At 49.5% G+C, this 18,993-nt stretch overlaps 1 protein-coding gene across 3 annotated transcripts; it reads right to left on the bottom strand.

Annotated features, from left to right (window-relative positions):
- Window positions 1-1,121: 1,121 nt before the first annotated feature.
- On the bottom strand, window positions 1,122-6,079 carry Ficd (FIC domain containing). Of its 3 annotated transcripts, none has more exons than XM_031337451.1 (3): window positions 5,741-6,079; window positions 4,608-4,963; window positions 1,122-3,644 (listed from the first exon to the last, which is right to left on the bottom strand). In XM_031337451.1, exons 2-3 carry the CDS (start codon window positions 4,906-4,908, stop codon window positions 2,572-2,574), a joined length of 1,374 nt encoding a protein of 457 aa, XP_031193311.1. In that variant the 5' UTR covers window positions 4,909-4,963; window positions 5,741-6,079; the 3' UTR covers window positions 1,122-2,571. The 3 variants fall into 3 exon arrangements, with proteins under 3 accessions (XP_031193311.1, XP_031193309.1, XP_031193310.1); XM_031337449.1 differs by having other exon boundaries at window positions 1,122-3,647; window positions 5,741-6,076; XM_031337450.1 differs by lacking the exon at window positions 5,741-6,079 and adding an exon at window positions 5,414-5,676 and having other exon boundaries at window positions 1,122-3,647.
- Window positions 6,080-18,993: the final 12,914 nt, after the last annotated feature.

The raw sequence follows: 18,993 nt of genomic DNA, 5'->3' as shown, positions 1-18,993 counted from the left end.
GTTCTGGAACTCACTCTGTAGACCAGGCTGGCCTCGAACTCGGAAATCCACCTGCCTCTGCCTCCCAAATGCTAGGATTAAAGGCATGCGCCATCACCGCCCGGCTTAATTAACATTTTTTAACTTAATGTTTTAAAAAATGACTTATGGGTTTTCCCTGCATGGGTGTATGAGCAGCACATGCATGCCTGGTGCCTGTGGAGTTTAGAGGAGGGATCCCGTGGGTCTGAAATTACAGGTGGTTGTGAGCCACCATGTAATTGCTAGGAATTGAACTCAGGACCTCTGGAAGAGCAGTCAGTACTCTTAACCACTGAGCCATCTCTCAAGCCTAACCCCTTAACATTTTTAAGTGTAGTTGTGACTGTGTTTGTTCTGGAGCTCTTAACATTCAGCTCGTGCCCCTCCTTCCTCCACGTCTGTCCACCGCTCCTTTCCAGACATCGGCATACTCCTCAGCAGCCTACAGCAGTGTCTCACACACAGCAGTACATTTAGTGCTGTAAGAACCTAGCCCAGGTTCAGCTCCCATCTGGTAAACATTAGTTATCATTTTCAAAATACAGACTCTTCTCCATCTTTATTATGTAACACACAAAGACCTTTTTCTATTAGACAACAGCTGTGGATCGCAGGGACCTCCCTGTGGCATGGGCCCCTCCCGGGTCAATCAGTGAGGGAGCCTAAGAGGCAGCTCGGAGGGTATGCCTGGCCGTTTACTAGGAAGACTGGCCGAGTTAATCTCACTGGGTTCATGTGACTCCCCTGCTTGTGTTACAGAAACTGCCTGGTTCTCTTACTGGTGGCCAGTGCCCAGGTATGACTTCATGCTCTCCACAGGCATCATGACACAGCTGAGCCTTTCTACCAGCAGAACCCACTGAATCATTTTAAATGTGGTAAAATTTTAGTAAATTTAACTCGGGACAGGCACAGTGATGAAGCAGGGGTGGGTGTCTATTGGAAGTCTACCAGCCAGAAAAAGCTCTGACCCACGTGGTGCATGGAGGGAACCAGCCGCTCCAAGCTGGCTTGATGTGGGCCAGGATCTGAGCTGCTCTGGGATATGGCTTCAGAACAAGATGCATGGTGGTGCAAGTCCTGGATAAGACAACACAATGTTGTAATAAAATACTTTATTAGAACCAGGAATTTGTTAAAATAATATTTTCCACATGTAGCTAAAGTGCAGGTTCTCACTACAGAACAAAGCGAGCCTCCGTGAGATTTGGTGTGCAGAGAAGAACCAGGAGCTTGGGGCTCCACTTGCATGCAATGTCTCGCCCGGTGATGTCTATGGCTGCGTGCTTGCAAGGCTGTTGAGGCACACATCTGTTTTTTCCTCACCTGTTTTTTTCTCAGTTCATCAGAAAACTGCCTGAGTATCTTTCTAAACGCTGGATACATGGCTTGGTAGCTGGTATGCATTTACATTTCAAACAAAGACAAAGTGCAGTGTGCTGGGACACCCTAGGCTGTCTCAGAACAAAACCCAGTGACGTAGCCATTATGACTCTAAATAGCAGCAGTCAAATTGGCACTTAGCCATAAATATGATTGAAAAGTTTATTTCTTTCTAAGATGACAACTTGGGAATGTGTCTATCAGACAAGACACCATCACTTCCTAAGTTACTAGAAGGCCACTCCAAGGCAGTCTACTACCCGTGGGGACACGGACCCTGTGATGTCATCAGACGGGAAGAGGGAAAGGCTGGGTTGTAGTCACAGGTGTTTGCTTGTTTTCAATCTTTTATCAGAATTGCTTATTTGGGGTTGATGCGGTAATTCAGATACATTCTTTTCTAATGTTTGGGCAGGTGCCATGTGTGCTGTATGCTGGGAAGCATTCTACCGCCAAGCCTCTCCTCAGAAGACTGAGTGGGAAGTGAAGGCAGACCCGCTTTGTGGGGTGGTGGGGTAGGCTGGCTTGAGAACTTTTAGCCTCAGTTGATGCAAGTGAAGTACAGGGCAGAGAGAAAGAGTACTATCCCCTGGCACTCAGGTTAGCAAGTTAATAGCTCAGAGGGTCTTTGGAAATCTGCAGTCTCCTACTGGAGATGTAATCGTTTACTTCCTGTGTTAAAGGGCTGCGCTGCCGGTAGAAGCTGCTGCTACAGCACAGGTGTAAAATCCTGCCCCCGCACAGGGCAGGTTCTGCCCAAGGTTGCAGATGTCAACCTGAGGTCACAGGACCTCAAAGGCATCCAAGTGATCCCTGGGGCCCTGGGCTCCCTCTCAAAGATCTGGCTCCCCATCTCCACCTTTAGTGCAAATTGTGTCAAGACACCCATGCTCAGGACGTAAGAAAAGCACTACTGCCCTAACTGGGTGCCAGGATCACCACAGGTGTAGTGGTCGCACACAGTACCACTCGGCGCTGCTAGCTCACCAAAACGGTAAAAAATTAAATAAATAACTTGGCTGAACTATAAATTACCCAAAAGAAAGGCTTGATAATTTAGTTTTCTTTCTCAACTGAAAAATATCTGGAGGTAAGAGGGTTTCCTATTGCTACTAGGGGAACTGTTTCTAGAAAAGCCATCTCTGGATGCCAAGGGAGGGCGGGCAGTTAGGGCCTCACGGGAAGTGTTTCCTTGAACCCAGAATGGTTGGGCTGGGCTTCTGGCAGCGCCACAGAGTACTCAGTGGTAGCAAGGAGCAATGTGTCCAGTGTGACTTCCGTACACTTGGCTATGAAGCGGATGAAAGGCCGCACGTCACCCTCATTGGCAACTTCCAATACATGGTAGTACTCGGACCTCTGCTCCTTGCGTATGATGATGGGCGGGTATCCCGCCTGCATCAAGATCAGGTTCATCAGTAGGCGGGAGGTCCTCCCGTTGCCGTCGATGAAAGGGTGGATGTACACCAGTTTGTAATGGGCCAAGGCTGCGAACTCAACCGGGTGCAGGTTCATGGCGTCCTCTGAATTGAGCCACTGTGTGAACTCCTGCATCTGCTTCTCCACATCCTGGGGATGGGGTGGGATGTGGTGTCCCACCAGGACCTGGGTCCTCCGAAACCTGCCCGCCTCCACCGGATCCACATACCCCAGTACCCTCCTGTGGATCTCTAGCATGTCGTCGATGGTGACAGACCCGATGCGGGACACCAGGGTGGTGTTGATGTACTTCATGGCCGCGTGCATGCCGATCACCTCGTTCTGCTCCTCCAGGCTCTTCCCTGGCACGGCATAGCGGGTCTCCAGGATGTGCCTGATCTCTGAGAGGGTGAGGGTGTTGCCCTCGATGGCCACTGTGTGGTAGATGTGATGGTAGTAGGTCTCCTCCATGACCCTGCGTAGCGCTGAGCTCCCCTTCGGGATGGACATGACCTTCTTCACTTTGCTGTCGATGACGCTGAAGTACCTTTGGTCGATTTCCTCCACAAGGGGCAGCGTCCGATCCCGGTTGACCAGCGCTTTCTCATGGAAGGGTGAAATGGTCAGGGCCCTGGTGTATAAGTAATCTGCCTGGATGATGTCCTTTTCCTCTTCTGAGAAGATGCCAAACTCATTGAGTGCGTCTACGAAGCTGGGGTCCATCCTGAGGGCGTGCAGGAAGAGCTTGTGGGCTTTCCCCCTCTTGCCTTGGCGCTTCATCTCCAGGGCTTGGTTTAATGCAGCCTTGGCTTCCAGCTTCCCTGCTGGAACCAGAGAGGCCTGGTGAGGAGGGTGGGCTGTCCCTCTGCGGTCCTCCCACGGACCCCACCACAGCCATGCCTTGTGTGTGAATCAGGCCCCAGGTACTGCCATTCCCCACAGCTCTGCTGGGTGGAATGCTGGTTGCTGTCCTGTGCCCTGGGCCACTCTTCATTGGGAGGTACCACCTGGGCTCCCCTGCCAACTGTCTTCTGCCTAGGCATAGGCAGTCTGGGCATTTGCTATCCCAGTGCTCTCCCTACAGTGTGGCTGCTCTGGGTGGCCCTCCTTCCCTGCGGACAGGTTGGCTCTTATCTCTTGAGTCCCTCTAGGTCAGGCCTGGGGTGTCAACACCTTCCCCTCAGGTATCCCTGGCCCTTCCCATGCCTGGACTATTTCTGTTTTCTGGCAGTGCTGGGAATGGGCCCCGGGCCCTGGTGGATACCAGACAGGTGCTATCAGAGCTATGCCCCTGCTTCTAATGATGTGATTCCATTGTGGTAATGTCTGGTTGTCACCACTGGGGACAGTGTGCTGCTGGCATCCAGTCAGCAGAGTCAGGCTGCTGCAACACTTACTGTGCACATGGGACGCGCTAGGACCTCACTTTGGACTGAGCCCTCTTCCCAGCTCTGGGTTTCCTTGGAGGGTGAGCACCCACACTCAGCTTCCCTGGATTCCTGGAGCATTCTCCAGTCCCATCCCCAGTGCTTTCTGGTTGGAGCACTGTTCTCGGGTGCTTCTTGAACCACTCCCATTTAGAGCGGAGGTGCAGCTCAGGGCCCACACCCTTTGTGTGTCTCCTTCCAAATGCTGGGACACTTTTTCTCAGTCACTCACCAGACTGGAGTTCTGGACTGCCTGATTCACTGTGACACCCTCATGCTTACACACAGGCCTTTGCAGGCACTCTCGAAATATTTATTTTAACTGATAAGGACAAATGAGTTAGCTGGTGCACTCACCTGGAGACACCTTAGTCTTGACTGTCAGCAGCCCTGCATCCCTGGAGGTGACACTGAGCTCCGTGGAGGGGCTGGTGCACTTGGTGACCACATGCTGTGCCCTGTCCAGTTTGCTCCTGAGCAGATGGAAGCCTCTGAGCACAGCCAGACACTGCTCTTCCACAGCTCCCAGCGGCAGCAGCAGGGCCAGCAGTGACCCCAGAGCCATGCTCAGCAGCGTCATCCACAGGAAACGGCCCCAGACTGAGACCCATTTGGGTTCAGTCACCGCCACCACCGACGCCATCGGCATGAGTATCATCTGGACTGAGGGCTGGGCCCAGAGCGCATCACCAGTCACGGAGGAAGAGCAAAACCTGCAAGGAACCAAGTGTCGTAAAGAATGAGGCAGGGGAGCGGACCTCTTCCCAGAAAACCGTGATTTCAGATGGAGAGACCGACACGGAGAATTATCACACTTCCTAACTCATTAGGGACCAGGGAAAAGGGGAAGGTGAGGGGTCTCATAGTGCAGGACCAGCCTCGAAAGACTCATCCTAACTCCTAGCTCCCCCTGGGTAGCGTGGTAGGAATCTAATGCATTTACAGAGCATTTACTACATATATTAACTTCCATAATTTCAGCCTACAACCCCAAGAAGTGATGTTTCCACACCACCTTCTCCAGAAGGGATGCAATAAGAGCTCAGAAGAGACAAGTCAGGGACTTGTCAGCCCCTTAGTCCACCAGTCCACTACAAGCGTCTGTTGCCACAGGACACCTAGTGTTTGGGTCATCACTCCTCCACACGACCGTGGACACACACCGAACTCTTCGATAAGAACAAATGCCTGGTGTCCTGATGTTACCACACGAATACCGCCTCGGTGCCCACAGTGTTGTGTCCCTTACGGCTTTCCTTTCCTGGCTTGTCCATCATAGGCAGGGAGCCCAGGGCCTGGGCAACAACAGTGGGTGATGCCCTTTCTCAGCGAGGGCAACACAAGCTTGGGGCTGGCAGAGGAAGCGAGGGGTCAGGTATGCAAATGTCATCTTGACAACAATGAGCATTTATTGGGCAACTATGGTGTGCCGGGTACTGCGCTGGCGGCTAGCCTTGCATGCTGTCAGCCCCCTGCGAAGAGCAAGCTACCTGTAGCTCCGGTTTATAGACGAGGAATGACGCGGTTCTGACAGGCAGCGCCGGAGCTCCGGGGCCTAACCCGCCACGTCATCACTTCGCGCGGCCTGTGCAGCGGCTCGAGCCCAGCATGCTGGGCTTATTCCCGAAGGGGGAAACTGAGGCTGCCGCAGGGTCCCTCTGCGAAGCGGCCCAGGGCTCGTGCCCGCCGCACCATCCAAGCCCGCGCGGCCGTTCCTCGCAGCCGCGGCCGCAGGCCCCGCCTCCTCATTACCTCGTTCCGCCCCCGTCGCCTCACTATTGGACGGTCAGCGGCCCTTGCCGCGGCGGAATGGCTGTCTGTACTTGTCCATCCGCCGCGCTTCCGGGTTCTCGAGCTCTCTAAGACATCCCGGGGAAAGGCGCGCCGTGTGCCGCTCCCATTGGCTGTCGCTTATGTGCGTCTCGTGCGGAAAGCAGCCAATAAGCGGCAGGGGGCGTCCTGTCTCCCTGTCCCAGGAACTGCTACCTTCCTTGGCCTCGGCCTGGGCTCCGTGTGCCTCAGTTTCTCTGGTGTGCAATGGCAGTAGCCACACCATCAAACGTTTTCCACTTCCTAGTCCAGGTTTCACCGTTTGTCCCTTTTCTTTCCCCTTTCTTGTCCTCTCTAACCTCCTTTTGTTTTTGAGCTGGCTTCTCACTGTGTAGCCCTGGCTTGGCTAGGAATTCACCGAGAAGCCCAAGTTGGTCGGAACTTACTGTGTAGCCCAAGCTGGCTTAGAATTCACTCGGACCCTTTTGAGCCAACATGCCCTCCCTGTCCTTTTTAGTTTGCAGTCTCTGGAGCGGCTGGCTATCGTCTTTTGTTTACCAGATAGTTTTCCTTGGTGCAGAGGGCAGGCCTTCATCTCAAGCTACAAATACTGAACCGAGGCTTCCAGGGCCTGCTTTGAGAAGTTACTGGGCACACTCTGGAGTCAGACGGCTCACAGATTCAGATTATTTTATTTTATTTTGACCCTGTAGCTCAAATAGGTCTGGAACTCACTGTATAGCCCAGGCTAGCCCTAACCTCCTGTCTTTGCCTTTGCCTCCTGAGTGCTGGGATTAGAGGCATGCACCACCAAATCTGAGTTTCAGCTTGCTTTCTTATAGAACCCCGGACTACCAGCCCAGGGATGGCTCCACCCACAATGGGCCGGACCTTCCCCCATCAATCACTAATTAAGAAAATGCCCTACAGTTGGATCTTATGGAAACATTTTTCTCATTTGAAGTTCCTTCCTTTCGCTCCTGATAACTCTAGTGCAGTGATTCTCAACCTGTCGGCCATGACCACACAGGGATCTCATTAGCTTTTTACATTATGATTCATCACAGTAGCAAGCTTCAGTTATGAAGTAGTAATGAAATCATGTTATAGTTGGGAGTTACCCCAGCATAAGGAACTATGTTAAAATTGAATGTTACAATGTAGTCAAGGTTCTCTAGAGTTACAGAATTTATGGATAATCTCTATATAGTAAGGAAATTTGTTATGATGACTTACAGTCTGTAGCCCAACTCTCCAACGATGGGCAGCTGTGAATGGGAAGTCCAAGAATCTAGTTGCTCAGTTCCACAAGGCTAGTTGTTTCAGCTGGTCTTCTGTAGAAGTAGGTTCCAACAGATGTACTGACAAGTAAATGCAGGCGAAGAAGAGTGGATCTTCCTTCTTCCAATGTCCTTATGTAGGTCTCCAGAAGAAGGTGTGGCCCAGATTAAAGGTGTGAACTACCGAGGCTGGATCTGGAACTTGGTTTGTCCTAGGCTGACCTTGAACTCACAGATCTCCTTGCCTCAGTCTCCTGGGATTAAAGGCCTTGCCTGGACCTAAGCTTTTCTTTTTCTTTTTTTAATTTATTCTAAATTTAATTCTAAATTTATTTTATGTGTATGGGTACACTGTCACTGTCTTTAGACACACCAGAAGAGGACATCAGATCCCATTACAGATGGTTGTGAGCCACCATGTGGTTGCTGGGAATTGAACTCAGGACTTCTGGAAGAGCGGCCAGTGCTCTTAACCATTGAGCCGTCTCACCAGCCCAGGGCCTAAGCTTTTCATAGCCTTAAGATCTCCATGGCAAGATTCAGGTTAGAAACCTGTGTCTTCCAGCCTTAAGATCTGGACACAGGTGAGCCCTCCAATTCTGGATTGTAGTTCATTCCAGAGATAGTCAAGTTGCCAACCAGGAATAGTCATTCCTTGTAGTGACTGCATTAGGAAGGTTGAAAACTACTGCTCTAGCCTGTGTCAGGATGGCATAACACCAGCCCCAACAGAGGTTCTTGTGTTAACCCTTGATCAAAAATCTTCAACCTTGTCCTCTGAGCAACCTCTGAGACATTATTCAGACACCCAAAGTCGTCATGTCATTGTAAAAGCCTTTCCCAGAGGAGGCAACCAGTGGGGGTGGGGGAGGTTGCTGTCACAGAAGACAAGGGGGCTCTCAGGCCAGGTCGATGGCCATTCACACACAGGGCCAGTCACTTACCCTCTGAAGGTTTTGACACTCAGACATAAAATTGCCATGTGTGGGGACCTCCTCTCTCCAGGGCTTCCTGGGAGGCAATAGACTTAGGCAAATCCAGAAGGTCTGAGGGCCCTGTTGATGGATGGGAGTCACTGGGAAGAAGTGGGGACTGTGGAGTACCCGAGAGCACAGGGCTTCCTTTGAAGGTGCTGAGGTCTAGCCCACAGCTCTTATGCTGGGTTAAGTCTGACAGTGACCGCTCCGAATTCTCAAAAGACTCGACAGGCCTGGGTTGTTAGGTGATGTTTTCAGAATTTTTAACGGTAGGGATGTCTGTGGGCCAGGTTGTAATCTGAGCAAAGCTGATCTTGGAGGCCTCAGGGATGTCGGGAGGAGGATAGAGGGTGGGTGGGGGGAGGGAATATGATCGAAATATATCGAATGGGAAATGTAAAATGTTTTTTGCTTTTTTGTTTTTGTTTTTTCGAGGCAGGGTTTCTCTGTGTAACTCTGGCTGTCCTGGAACTCAGTCTGTAGACCAGGCTGGCCTCGAACTCAGAAATCCTCCTGCCTCTGCCTCCCAAGTGCTGGAATTAATGGCATGTGCCACCACTGCACAGCGGGAAATGTAAAATGTAACAATGTAACAACAACAAAACCCAAACCACAAAACGTGCAGGGGAGAGAGAGACAGAGCGCTGGGTGTTCTGTCTGTGTGGCCACCAGGAGGTGGTAGCTCTTTTGGAATGGATCTCCTCCAGTCCTCGTCTGGAGAAGCTGTGGCCTTTCTGTGTTGGATGTACAAAAAATATGGCCCCTGAAGTGATCTTGAAAAGTTGGCTTTCTCCATCTGAAGCATTCTATATTAGGTAGACTTGTCCCTTGACTCATGACAAAGATTCTAGAAAATGGCTGTGTGAAAAATATGTCCTTTGTGTCTCTGTATGTCCGTCACATTTTTCTAGTTGAGGTAGATGTCTTGGTTTCAATGGACAGACCTGGAAGGACTCTTAAATGGTCAGAAAAGCCTAACGATGCAGTGTTGATGCAGAGACTGCCCCAGGCACTCAGTGTACTCTCAGTCTCACGAAGTCTCATGACTAGGACTCTCTCCTCCTCCTTCTTGGGCATGGTAAATGAGGATGCGGTGGGGCCCCAGAGGAGCCACCCCCAACAATTTCCAGCTTCTCCAGACCCTTTGCTTCATCTGTTCAAGGTGACCAGGTCAGGGCGGAGGGCCTTCATACCTCCCTGACCCTTTGATTCATCCAGATACCCAAAAGCTCTGTAGGTGGAAGTACTGTGTTGTCATAGTAACAGGAGCCATGGAAATGAGCACAGGCTCCTGCTGGCCAGGGAAGCCAAGCTTTTAATATTGTATGCCTCTCTTTTAGAGAGCATCTTCCTGGGGTGTGTGTGTGTGTGGAGGGGGGGGCTTTGGCTAGACATCCAAGGATTTATTTCAGGAGCTGAGGAAATGCTCCTTAATTACTGGGAACTGAGCTCGGTCCTCATCAGAGAGGTTGGCGGCATCTGGGGATTCTTAGGGGGAACCAGATGCAAACCGAGTGCCTAGGCAACCTGTACTTCTCAAACTAACAACTCTGGGCTGGGATCCATGGGTAAAGCACCTGCCACACAAGCATGTGTCACCCCAGGCGTCTGCAACCTCAGCACACCAGTGTTGAGACAGGAGGCTCATGGACCAGCAAGACTGAAGTGCACCGCAGAGTACAAGAGACCTGCCTCAAACAAGATGAAAGCTGAGGACTGGTACCCAAGCTCCTTCTCTGACATCCACATGTGTGCCATGGTGCATGTCCTTCCTCCCTGTCCTGGCTGGTTTTCTGTCAACTTGACCCAAGGTACAGTCATCTGAGAGGAGGGAGCCTTGATTAAGAACATGCCTCCATTGGATCAGGTTGTAGATAAATCTGTAGGGCATTTTCTTAATTAGTGATCAATGGTAAAGGATCCAGCCCATTGTGGGTGGAGCCATCCCTGGGCTGGTGGTCCTGGGTTCTATAAGAAAGCAGGCTGAGCAAGCCATGGGGAGAAAGCCAGTAAGCTGCACCCCTCCATGGCCTCTGCATCAGCTCCTGCCTCCAGGTTCCTGCCCTGCTTGAATTCTGAATGAACCCTAATAAGACACTGTTATGGTTTGAATATGCTTGGCACTATTAGAAGTTGTGGCTCTGTTGGAGTAGGTGTGTCACTGTGGGTGTGGGTTATAAGACTCTCATTCTAGCTGCCTGGAAGTCAGTCTTTCACTAGCAGCCTTCAGATGAAGATGTAGAACTCTCAGCTCCTCTGGCACCATGCCTGCTTGGACGCTGCCATGTTCCCACCTTGATGATAATGGACTGAACCTCTGAACCTGTAATCCAGCCCCAATTAAATGTTGTCTTTATAAGAGTTGCCTTGGTCATGGTGTCTGTTCACAGCAGTAAAACACTAACAGAAGTTGGTACCAGGAGTGGGGTATTGCTGTGTTAGGCCTGACCATGCTTTTGCTGGAAAGAATGTGGATTTGGGACTTTGGATTTGGAAAGCAGTAGAATGCTTTAAGTGGGGCTTCATTAAGCCATCTTAGTAGGAATATGGAAGACTTTATTGCCAAGAGCAATTTGAACTGTGTAGACCTCACCCAAGAGGATTCAGAGGAGAATTTCAGTGTGTGACGTAGAGACTGGTTTTTAATGGTGAAGTGTGTGGCTGCTGTTTGCCCTTGTTTGAAGAGTCTGACTGAGGCTAAGGTAAAGAGATTTATATTAGCTGCATTGACAAAGGAGCCTCAAAAAAGTCCAGCAAATCCTTTTTATTCTCTAGTTAAGTCTCATGAAGAGCATTTCGAACAGATGTAGCAAGCTTAGAAAGGAAAAATATAAAATATATGGTCTGAGTATTAAAGAGGGGGCACCAGGAAGTGAAATGGAGCTGAATCCTATGTTCAAGGAGATTAAATTGAATTAAGGGAGTGGGACTTGGGGCAAGATCCTACCCAACTAAGTTTAGATCTAGGCATGGTGATACACACCTTTAATCTCAGGAGATAAAGCCAAGCAGATATCTGAGTTCAAGGCCAACCTTCAACAGAGCAGGTTCTAGGTGAAGAAAAGATTAAATCCATGTATAGTGGTATATGCCTTTAATCCCAGGAGACAGGCATGTAGATCTCTGAGTTCAAGGTCAATTTACAGAGTAAGACCCAGGAGAGCCAAGCTTAGGTAGTGAAGGAGTTGGAAAAGCAGAAGCTAGTGATCATGTAATAGAACAAGGGGGGCATGTTCCAGCCCCAGCAAGCAGCAGAACTTGGCAGCTTCAGCCATGTGGCTCTGGCTTTGTAGTAAAGAAGAGAAGAAGACTACTGGAACAATTGATGCTGGTTAGTTGGAGCTGAGAAATTAGCAGTGATTAAGGAGAGACCAGCATCACTAAGGTGAAATCTTCTGGGAAGTGTTTTCTGAGAGCACAGAGAAGCTGTGTTCCAGTGATAGCCAAGGTTGGACCTCCTGCTGCAGCTGTACTTGGTAATGTGTAAGGATCACCCAGGTGGTACTAGTTTTGAAGAGATAAAGGGGTCATGAACTGCAGCTGAGGCTTGGCACTGTGAGAGGCCATGGAAGGCCATTGATGAAGGTGCAGCCTCAGCTGTAGTTGATGGCCCAGGGCTGAAGGGGTCATGCAAAGGATTTGAGGTTTGGCACCATGAAGAGAGCCTATGAGAGGCTATTTATTGGTGAAGCCTAGTTGCAGTGGAACACTCCAGTGTATTGGAGATGCCAGTACCACAGGATGGCCACCAAGAATAGCAGCAGCAGTGGAGTGGATCAACCTGATCTACAGAGAGCAGAGCTGGAGATGTCAGCCCTTTGGAGGAGTGAGAAGATCATGTGTGGATCCCAGACATTGAGATAAGAAGCTGTAACACTGAAGTTGCCTTGAAAATGCCAAGATTTTTGAGATGCCAGAGCTATAGGCTATCTGCTGATGGGATGGTACCAGCCCAGGAGAAAGAAGCTTGTTGCAGTCAACAGAGATGAAAAAGGAGTAGAGATCTGAAGACCACTTTGACATAGACATGGAGATGCAGAGTTTGGAGTTTGCCCAGCTGGTTTCCTGTCTTGCTTTGGGGGATTAAAGTTAAGTGATTGGATGGATCTGAGAAGAGACCTTGAACTTCGGACTTGTAACATTGTTGAGACTGCTATAGACTATGGGGACTCTGGAAGTTGGACTAAATGTACTTTGCATTATACTGTGTTTAGGTGTAGCCCTCATAGACTCATGTTTGAACAAGCCTATGGGGGCCAGGGAATGGAATGTCATGGTTTGAATATGCCTGGCCCAAGGAGTGGGACTCTTAGGAGGTGTGGCCTTCTTGGAGTAGGTGTATCACTGTGGGTGTGGGCTATAAGACCCTCATCCTAGCTGCCTGGAAGTCAGTCTTCCACTAGCAGCCTTCAGATGATGATGTAGAACTCTCAGCTCCTCTGCACCATGCCTGCCTGGATGCTGCCATGTTTCCACCTTGATGATAATGGACTGAACCTCTGAACCTGTAAGTCAGCCCTAATTAAATGTTGTCCTTCTAAGAGTTGTCTTGGTCATGGTGTCTGCTCACAGCAGTAAAACCCTAGTTAAGACAGACACCAACCAAACTTTCTAGGACCTGTTTCTAGAGAACCCAAGGCAGCCTGAGGACCCCAGTGATGACCCCAGACTGTGTGTCCCCATTGAGTTTTTCATCTGACAGATCGGCGAGAGTCATGTTAATTTTAGGTGTCAATGTGAATGGGCAAAGGGTGCCCAGATAACTTTGAACGCATGTAGAGAGAATCTCTTACAAGCATCACCTGTCAATAAAAAAGCCTATGACCAATGAGGTGAGGTGAGAAATAGGGGAGAGAGGATTCTGGGAAATAGCAAGAGAATAGAAGGAGATTTGGGGGAGTCACTGAGAAAGACTAAGGAAGAAGCGGGCCAGGACTGAAGGAGAGGTAACTTACCATGTAGACTTACAAGCTAGTCAGGGAATGAGCCAAAGCTTATGGCCGAGGCATTTAATAATGACAAATTAGTCTCAGAGTTGCCATTCCAAGAGCAGGGGCTTGGAAGGTAGTAAATAAATAAATAAATAAATAAACAAACAAATAAATAAATAAATAAAGGATTTATGTTTTTTACAAACTCATTGTGTGTAGCTGAGGATGACTTTGAACTTCTGATTCTTCTATTCCCACCTCTGGATCCCTGAGTTGAGGATGTATACCACCATGCCCAGTTTGCCCAGTTTATGCAGCACCAAGGATTGTACATGGGATGCCATGCACGCTCTGCAAGAACTGAACCACACGGGCAGTGGTGGCGAACGCCTTTAATCCCAGCACTTGGGAGGCAGAGGCAGGAGATTTCTGAGTTCGAGGCCAGCCTGGTCTACAGAGTGAATTCCAGGACGGCGCTGCCTCTTCCATCCCAACCCACAGCATCCCCTCTAGACTGTGTCTCTGTTTCTCTGTTCCGTATCTTTAGGGAATCCTGATGAATATGCACCGGTCATACCATAAGAGGGTGGCAGAGATCTTCAATGCGGTGCTGGTGAGTTAGGAAGGCTGACTTTCCATAAGTGAGCGAGATGATGCCGAAGGAGGGACCAAGACAATCAGAAGTGACGATGGGCTTCCTACTGGATATCTGACTGGTGGTGGTGGAGGGGTAGAAGGCCTTGGATGAAGGGGCATTTATACTGGTGTTTTACAGTGGGGAAAGAGGTTGAGGAAGCAGGGTTGAGAGTAAGGAGAAGGTCTTTTGAGGCACATGCAAAGGCTCAGAAGATGAAAGAGCCTGCCATACCGAGGGACTGGCTCAGGGCAGGGATTTGAAAGCTCCATGTGGAGAAGGGCATGAATGCGGAATGGGGCCGACAAGGCTTCAGCAGCCCTGCAGGCTGCAATGAAGAGCTTAGGTCTTATTCTAAGGCCAATGGGAAGCCACTGGGGTTAAAGTAAGGTAAGTTGGTTTAATGTGCATCTGAGAAGGTTGCTGCTCTTGGGAGAGAGAGGATGGTTGGGAATGGAGGGGTGGGCCGGTCGATGAGAGAGCTGGCAATGCAAGTGTGCCAACAGCCGAGAAGCCAATTTGGTCAATAATGGGATCTGCAAAGGATCCATAGCAGGTTACCTTGGTAACCATGGCCAGATGGACCCTGAGGAGGTGACATCATCTGAACCCTGGACCTGGAGTCACCTGGAAGGAAGAACCAGGTTGCTTCTGAGTAGCATGAGCATATGGCAGACCCGGACCTCAGCCTTGCGATGCCAAGAGCAACACTCGGCCTTCCCGGAGACAACTGCAGATTATCAAGGAAGGGTTCTTGACTGGCCTTGGTCAAGTCACATGACTACTCCAGAACAAGCCTGACTCAGGAGGGCCTACTGCTATGGGTACTGTGGCAGACAGTTTCAGTAGGTGCCCATAGAATGCCCACCATAGCACCCCTTCAACCACCCCCCACTTCCAGATTATTGGCAAACTTGAAAGGCTCATGAGTCCTCGGAAGCCATTGGTCCTCATTTTATGGCTTGCCCCCCTGAATTATTGGCAAGCTTGGAAGGCTCATGGGTTCTCGGAAGCCATTGGTCCTCATTTTATGGGCACAGAAGAAAAATACATCTATTCTGTCATCTTAGGAAATGAGAAAATCCTATGGAAGCACAATGGTATCAGAGAAGCCAAGAAAAGGATGACATCATGGCTGACTGAACCCCGGCCACCCAGGCAGTGGATACTTGGACACAGTTGAGGAAGGAGAAGCTGGCAGGCGTTGTGCTTTCGAGCTGCGTGGATAGACTCACAGTTCCCCCCCCCAGACGAGGCCTTGTTCCTGGGAGGTGGTTTCTTTCCTTCACCGACAAACTAGCGGACAGATAAGGCCAGTCATTAGCTGCACAGCCAGTCCGAGCTTCAAAGCCAATTGACTTGGAGCATCAGGTTGTTCAGACTCATGCAGGAGCCAGACCACCGTTCTAGCTTTGGCCAAAAGGACCAGCCAACATAGAGTGGGTACCCCCTGCATCCCACTTCTCTGATGAAGCTGCCTGACACTCCCCCTTCTCAGAAGGCTTGCAAATGCTGTCCTGAGGCTCGGAAGAGCCTTGGAAGACAGGAGAGGGCGGGTCAGTATGACTGCCTTTCCCCCAGATGATGGTTCTGAAATGCCTCTTGTGGACTTTAAAGACTCCAGTCATCGGTCAGGTGTGAAGAAGGCAGATACCCAGAACTTCAGCCCCCGGGGGGTGGGAGGGCTGCCTCCAGTTGAAGGCAAGACTGGAGGAGTTGGAGGAGGTAGGGTTGGGGGAGGGTTAATCTGATCAACATACATTGTATACTTTTGTGAAATCATCAAAGAATAAAGTCTTGTGTCTGCCCTCTAAACAAACCGATCTCTAACCGAAGAGCATTTGGCCATCCATTTCCCATATGAGAGGTTGGGGTTTCTTGGTTTCTGTTTTGCCTCTGTGGCTTAGGTGGCTAGGGGTGTGGCACGGGCTAGGAACAGGTCTGTGGGAGTTGGGTGCTGCTCAGAGGTAGGCTGGCTGCGTTCATGCCCTGTATTTTACCACTCCCTTCCTTGATCTGGCATGACACGTGACATGTTTTGTCCAGTGAGGCTGCTTGCCAGCATCCTGTCAGCAGAGGCCTGCATGTTTCTCCTTGCTCTTTTGGTACCCATGCTGTCCTCACAGAAACATGCCCAGAGCAGCCTTCCAGAGGACATGGGAAAGACACTTGCAGGGAGAGAGGAGAGAGAAAGTCTGGCTGTCCCAACTGAGGTCACCAGATACCAACCAGTAAGACTGGAGATTGTGTGGGTGAATCCAGCTGGGGCCAGAAGAATTCTAGCCAGCCTTCAGACTCAGGGAGGCAACTAGAAAAAGGATAGTTTTCAGTCATTGAATTTTCCCAGCACTTGTTACCCAGCAGTATTGTGGGGACCGGTAACTGATACATTTGTATCCTGCAGAGACCTCCTTCCTCCCTACTGTTTTTTCCTGTCTCTTTCCTCCTCACAAACAATATTTATTGAGCAGTTACTATGTACTTAGGCTACAGCAGTATATAAATCTAGACATAGTTCCTACCCTTAGGTTTTTCTAACATTGCCTCTGGTACCATCAGGCATCCTGAGAGACAGAAGTTCAGTAAAAGGAGACTAGTTTCAGGGTCCGTGCACTGTGGGCAGATCTGGGTAGGTCTCCACAGACCTCTTTGTGGGGATTTCTCTGCTTCCGGTGTTAACTGGTCCCTTTGCCGCCATGAGAATCACCTCCGGGAGAAGCACCTTCCTTCCCTGTGATGGGGATCCATCCACGGTGACGTGTGAACTCAGGCTGGCCTTGAGTCACTTACGGAGAGTAAGCAATTCTCCATGTGTTTTTGTAAGGCGGGAGAATTTATGTACTGCTAAGTTTGATGTATTGTTATAAATTACATTTTGGTTTCAAGCCCATGCCAAAAAAAAAAAAAAGTTCAGTGTTTCTCCAAGTTCTGGGAAACACACTGTAAATAATTTGGCACTTCTGGGCCAGCAGTGCCTCTTATAATATAAAGCCGTGTCTACATCTATATCTTATTATACCTTAAAAATACCTATTTTCTCTCCTTTTTTACAGCAGAGAAGGAGTGATGGCATTTCCTGGGTTCTCCCAAGTCTTGGAGGAATCAGTCTGTGCCCTCCGGATTGAGTCTTTCTGCTCCTGGCCACCTACCTGACTGAGGTGGCATATGCCCTCAGCTCTCAACCCATGTGCTCCCACGCCCTCTTCCCCTTCAGTGTCTGTTCTGAGGACACTTCTTTGCATCACGCTACTCTAATGAGACATGAGAGAGAAGTGAGCAACCCTGTCTCAAAGGTGATGGGCAGCTTTCCCTAGGCTCCCAGTCAGCTTGTCCTCTGGCAAAGTGCTTTTGGCTGCCAAGCCACCTCACCTGCCACCCTCAGTCCTTACCTTAAAAACAAAAACCAAAACTTTAAAGAATTAAACAGATGTTTGAGATCATAATGTAGTTACATCATTTCCCCTTCTATTTCCTCCCATGTACCCAACCCTTCCTTTTGAGTTCATGGTCTTTTTCTTTAATATGTATTCCTAAATAATAAACACAGTCTGCTCAGTATGTACGTCTAATGTTACCTGTGCATATGTTTCCAGGGCTCGCCATTTGGCATTGGATAGCCAGCCGGTGCGCTCTCTCCAGGGAACGCTGTGTTGAAGCAGAGACATCTGGTCTCTTCAGAAGGTCAGTGATATCCAATGATAGTTTGCTGGAGCTCATGGGTGAAAGGAGGTCTTGCTGAAACAGACATGTAAAAGAATGTTTTCCTGAAGCAGATGCAAGGTGAAAGGATGTTTGGATATAGCAAGCACGTGAAAGGACCTGTGATGAGGGACTATAAATATGACCCCACAGCCAGTGGGAGACGGGCACTGAGCATTGGTTTGACTTGCTCTGTCCTGCTATTCTTTGCTGAAGACACACATGTATTGGTTCGCCTTACATAGCGTTTTTGAGCTCAACTTTGTGGTAATGCCACCATTGAGAGAAACTTACCCAAGAACTGCTCCTGAGGTTCTTGCATCAGCTTGTCACTTCAGGGGCCTTGCCTTAGGCCTGTTGGTGAGCCTGGTGGTTTTTTCAGGATTGAACTACAGCTGCCTGGTGTCTACTTGCTGAAAGGACTGGACTGCCACTGACCGGGCTCATTGCGGGGACCCCAATTTCCAGGGGATGAGAATTTTGGTCAGGTGGGCAATAAGTTGGCGGATGACAAACAGACTCGAGGCACAAGAGAGTGAATCTGAATGTATTTGTGCAAGGTGAGAATCAGGCTTAAATACCATACAGCAAACAGGGCAGATGTCAAGAGTCATGTAGGCAGGTGGGGGTTACAGCAGGGGATGCAAGACTGAAGTCATGTAGGCAAGTGACTCCCACATCAAGGTCAGCAGGGTCTGGTAGCTAGGTGTGAAGCAGGAGGAAGAGGAGTGGAGCCCTCCCTGTTGAGGTATTTTGATATTCCTATGCTGATTCTCTGGTTCTTGCTGGGGGCAATGACCAGGAGGTTTCAATCTAGCATTTCCTGCTAATTCTCTGGGTCTAGCTGGGGGCAAGCAGTGGGGAGTTCCGACCTAACATTTTTAGCTAATGTCCTTGAGTGAGGGAAACCCTTCATTACTCTCTAGTATGCAAAACATTTCTAACTATTGTAAACTATCTATTGTCCTAAGGAACGTACTCGAGACCTCTGTTGCTAGCTCTGGCGAGGCAGATACTTTGAGAGAAATTGCAAGCTATGGACAGCTTGGTATTAAACTAGGATAGTTGGAAATATTGTGTTGGCCAGAAAACAATTCCCAATCTTAACCATTAACGAGTCATTTCTTGGGGTACTTTTATGCCTAAATATGAGGCTGTGTTGATGATTGGAAAGACTAATCTGGAACACGTCTGAGTTAGGAGATACCAGCGACGGTCTGAAATCCAGGAGGCACAGAACTCCTTTTGGAATCTTATTGCCTCTTATCCTTTATCAGGATTTTATCCCCGATATTTTGGATGTGACTGGAGTAGACGAGTGTGCGTAGCACTGGACTGTAGCTGCTGGTTCCTGCCTGGTGTCTGAAAGACCCCCAGAACTGGAGAGATCCTTACTCAAGTCTCAGGATGACGCGACCACCCAATAACTCACGAGAGACCAAACTTGCTGCA

Source organism: Mastomys coucha, unplaced genomic scaffold (assembly GCF_008632895.1).
Source record: "Mastomys coucha isolate ucsf_1 unplaced genomic scaffold, UCSF_Mcou_1 pScaffold22, whole genome shotgun sequence".
Lineage (NCBI taxonomy): Eukaryota > Metazoa > Chordata > Mammalia > Rodentia > Muridae > Mastomys > Mastomys coucha.
Note: the sequence above shows the minus strand (reverse complement) of the source record. Positions and strands in the feature narration are given on the sequence as shown.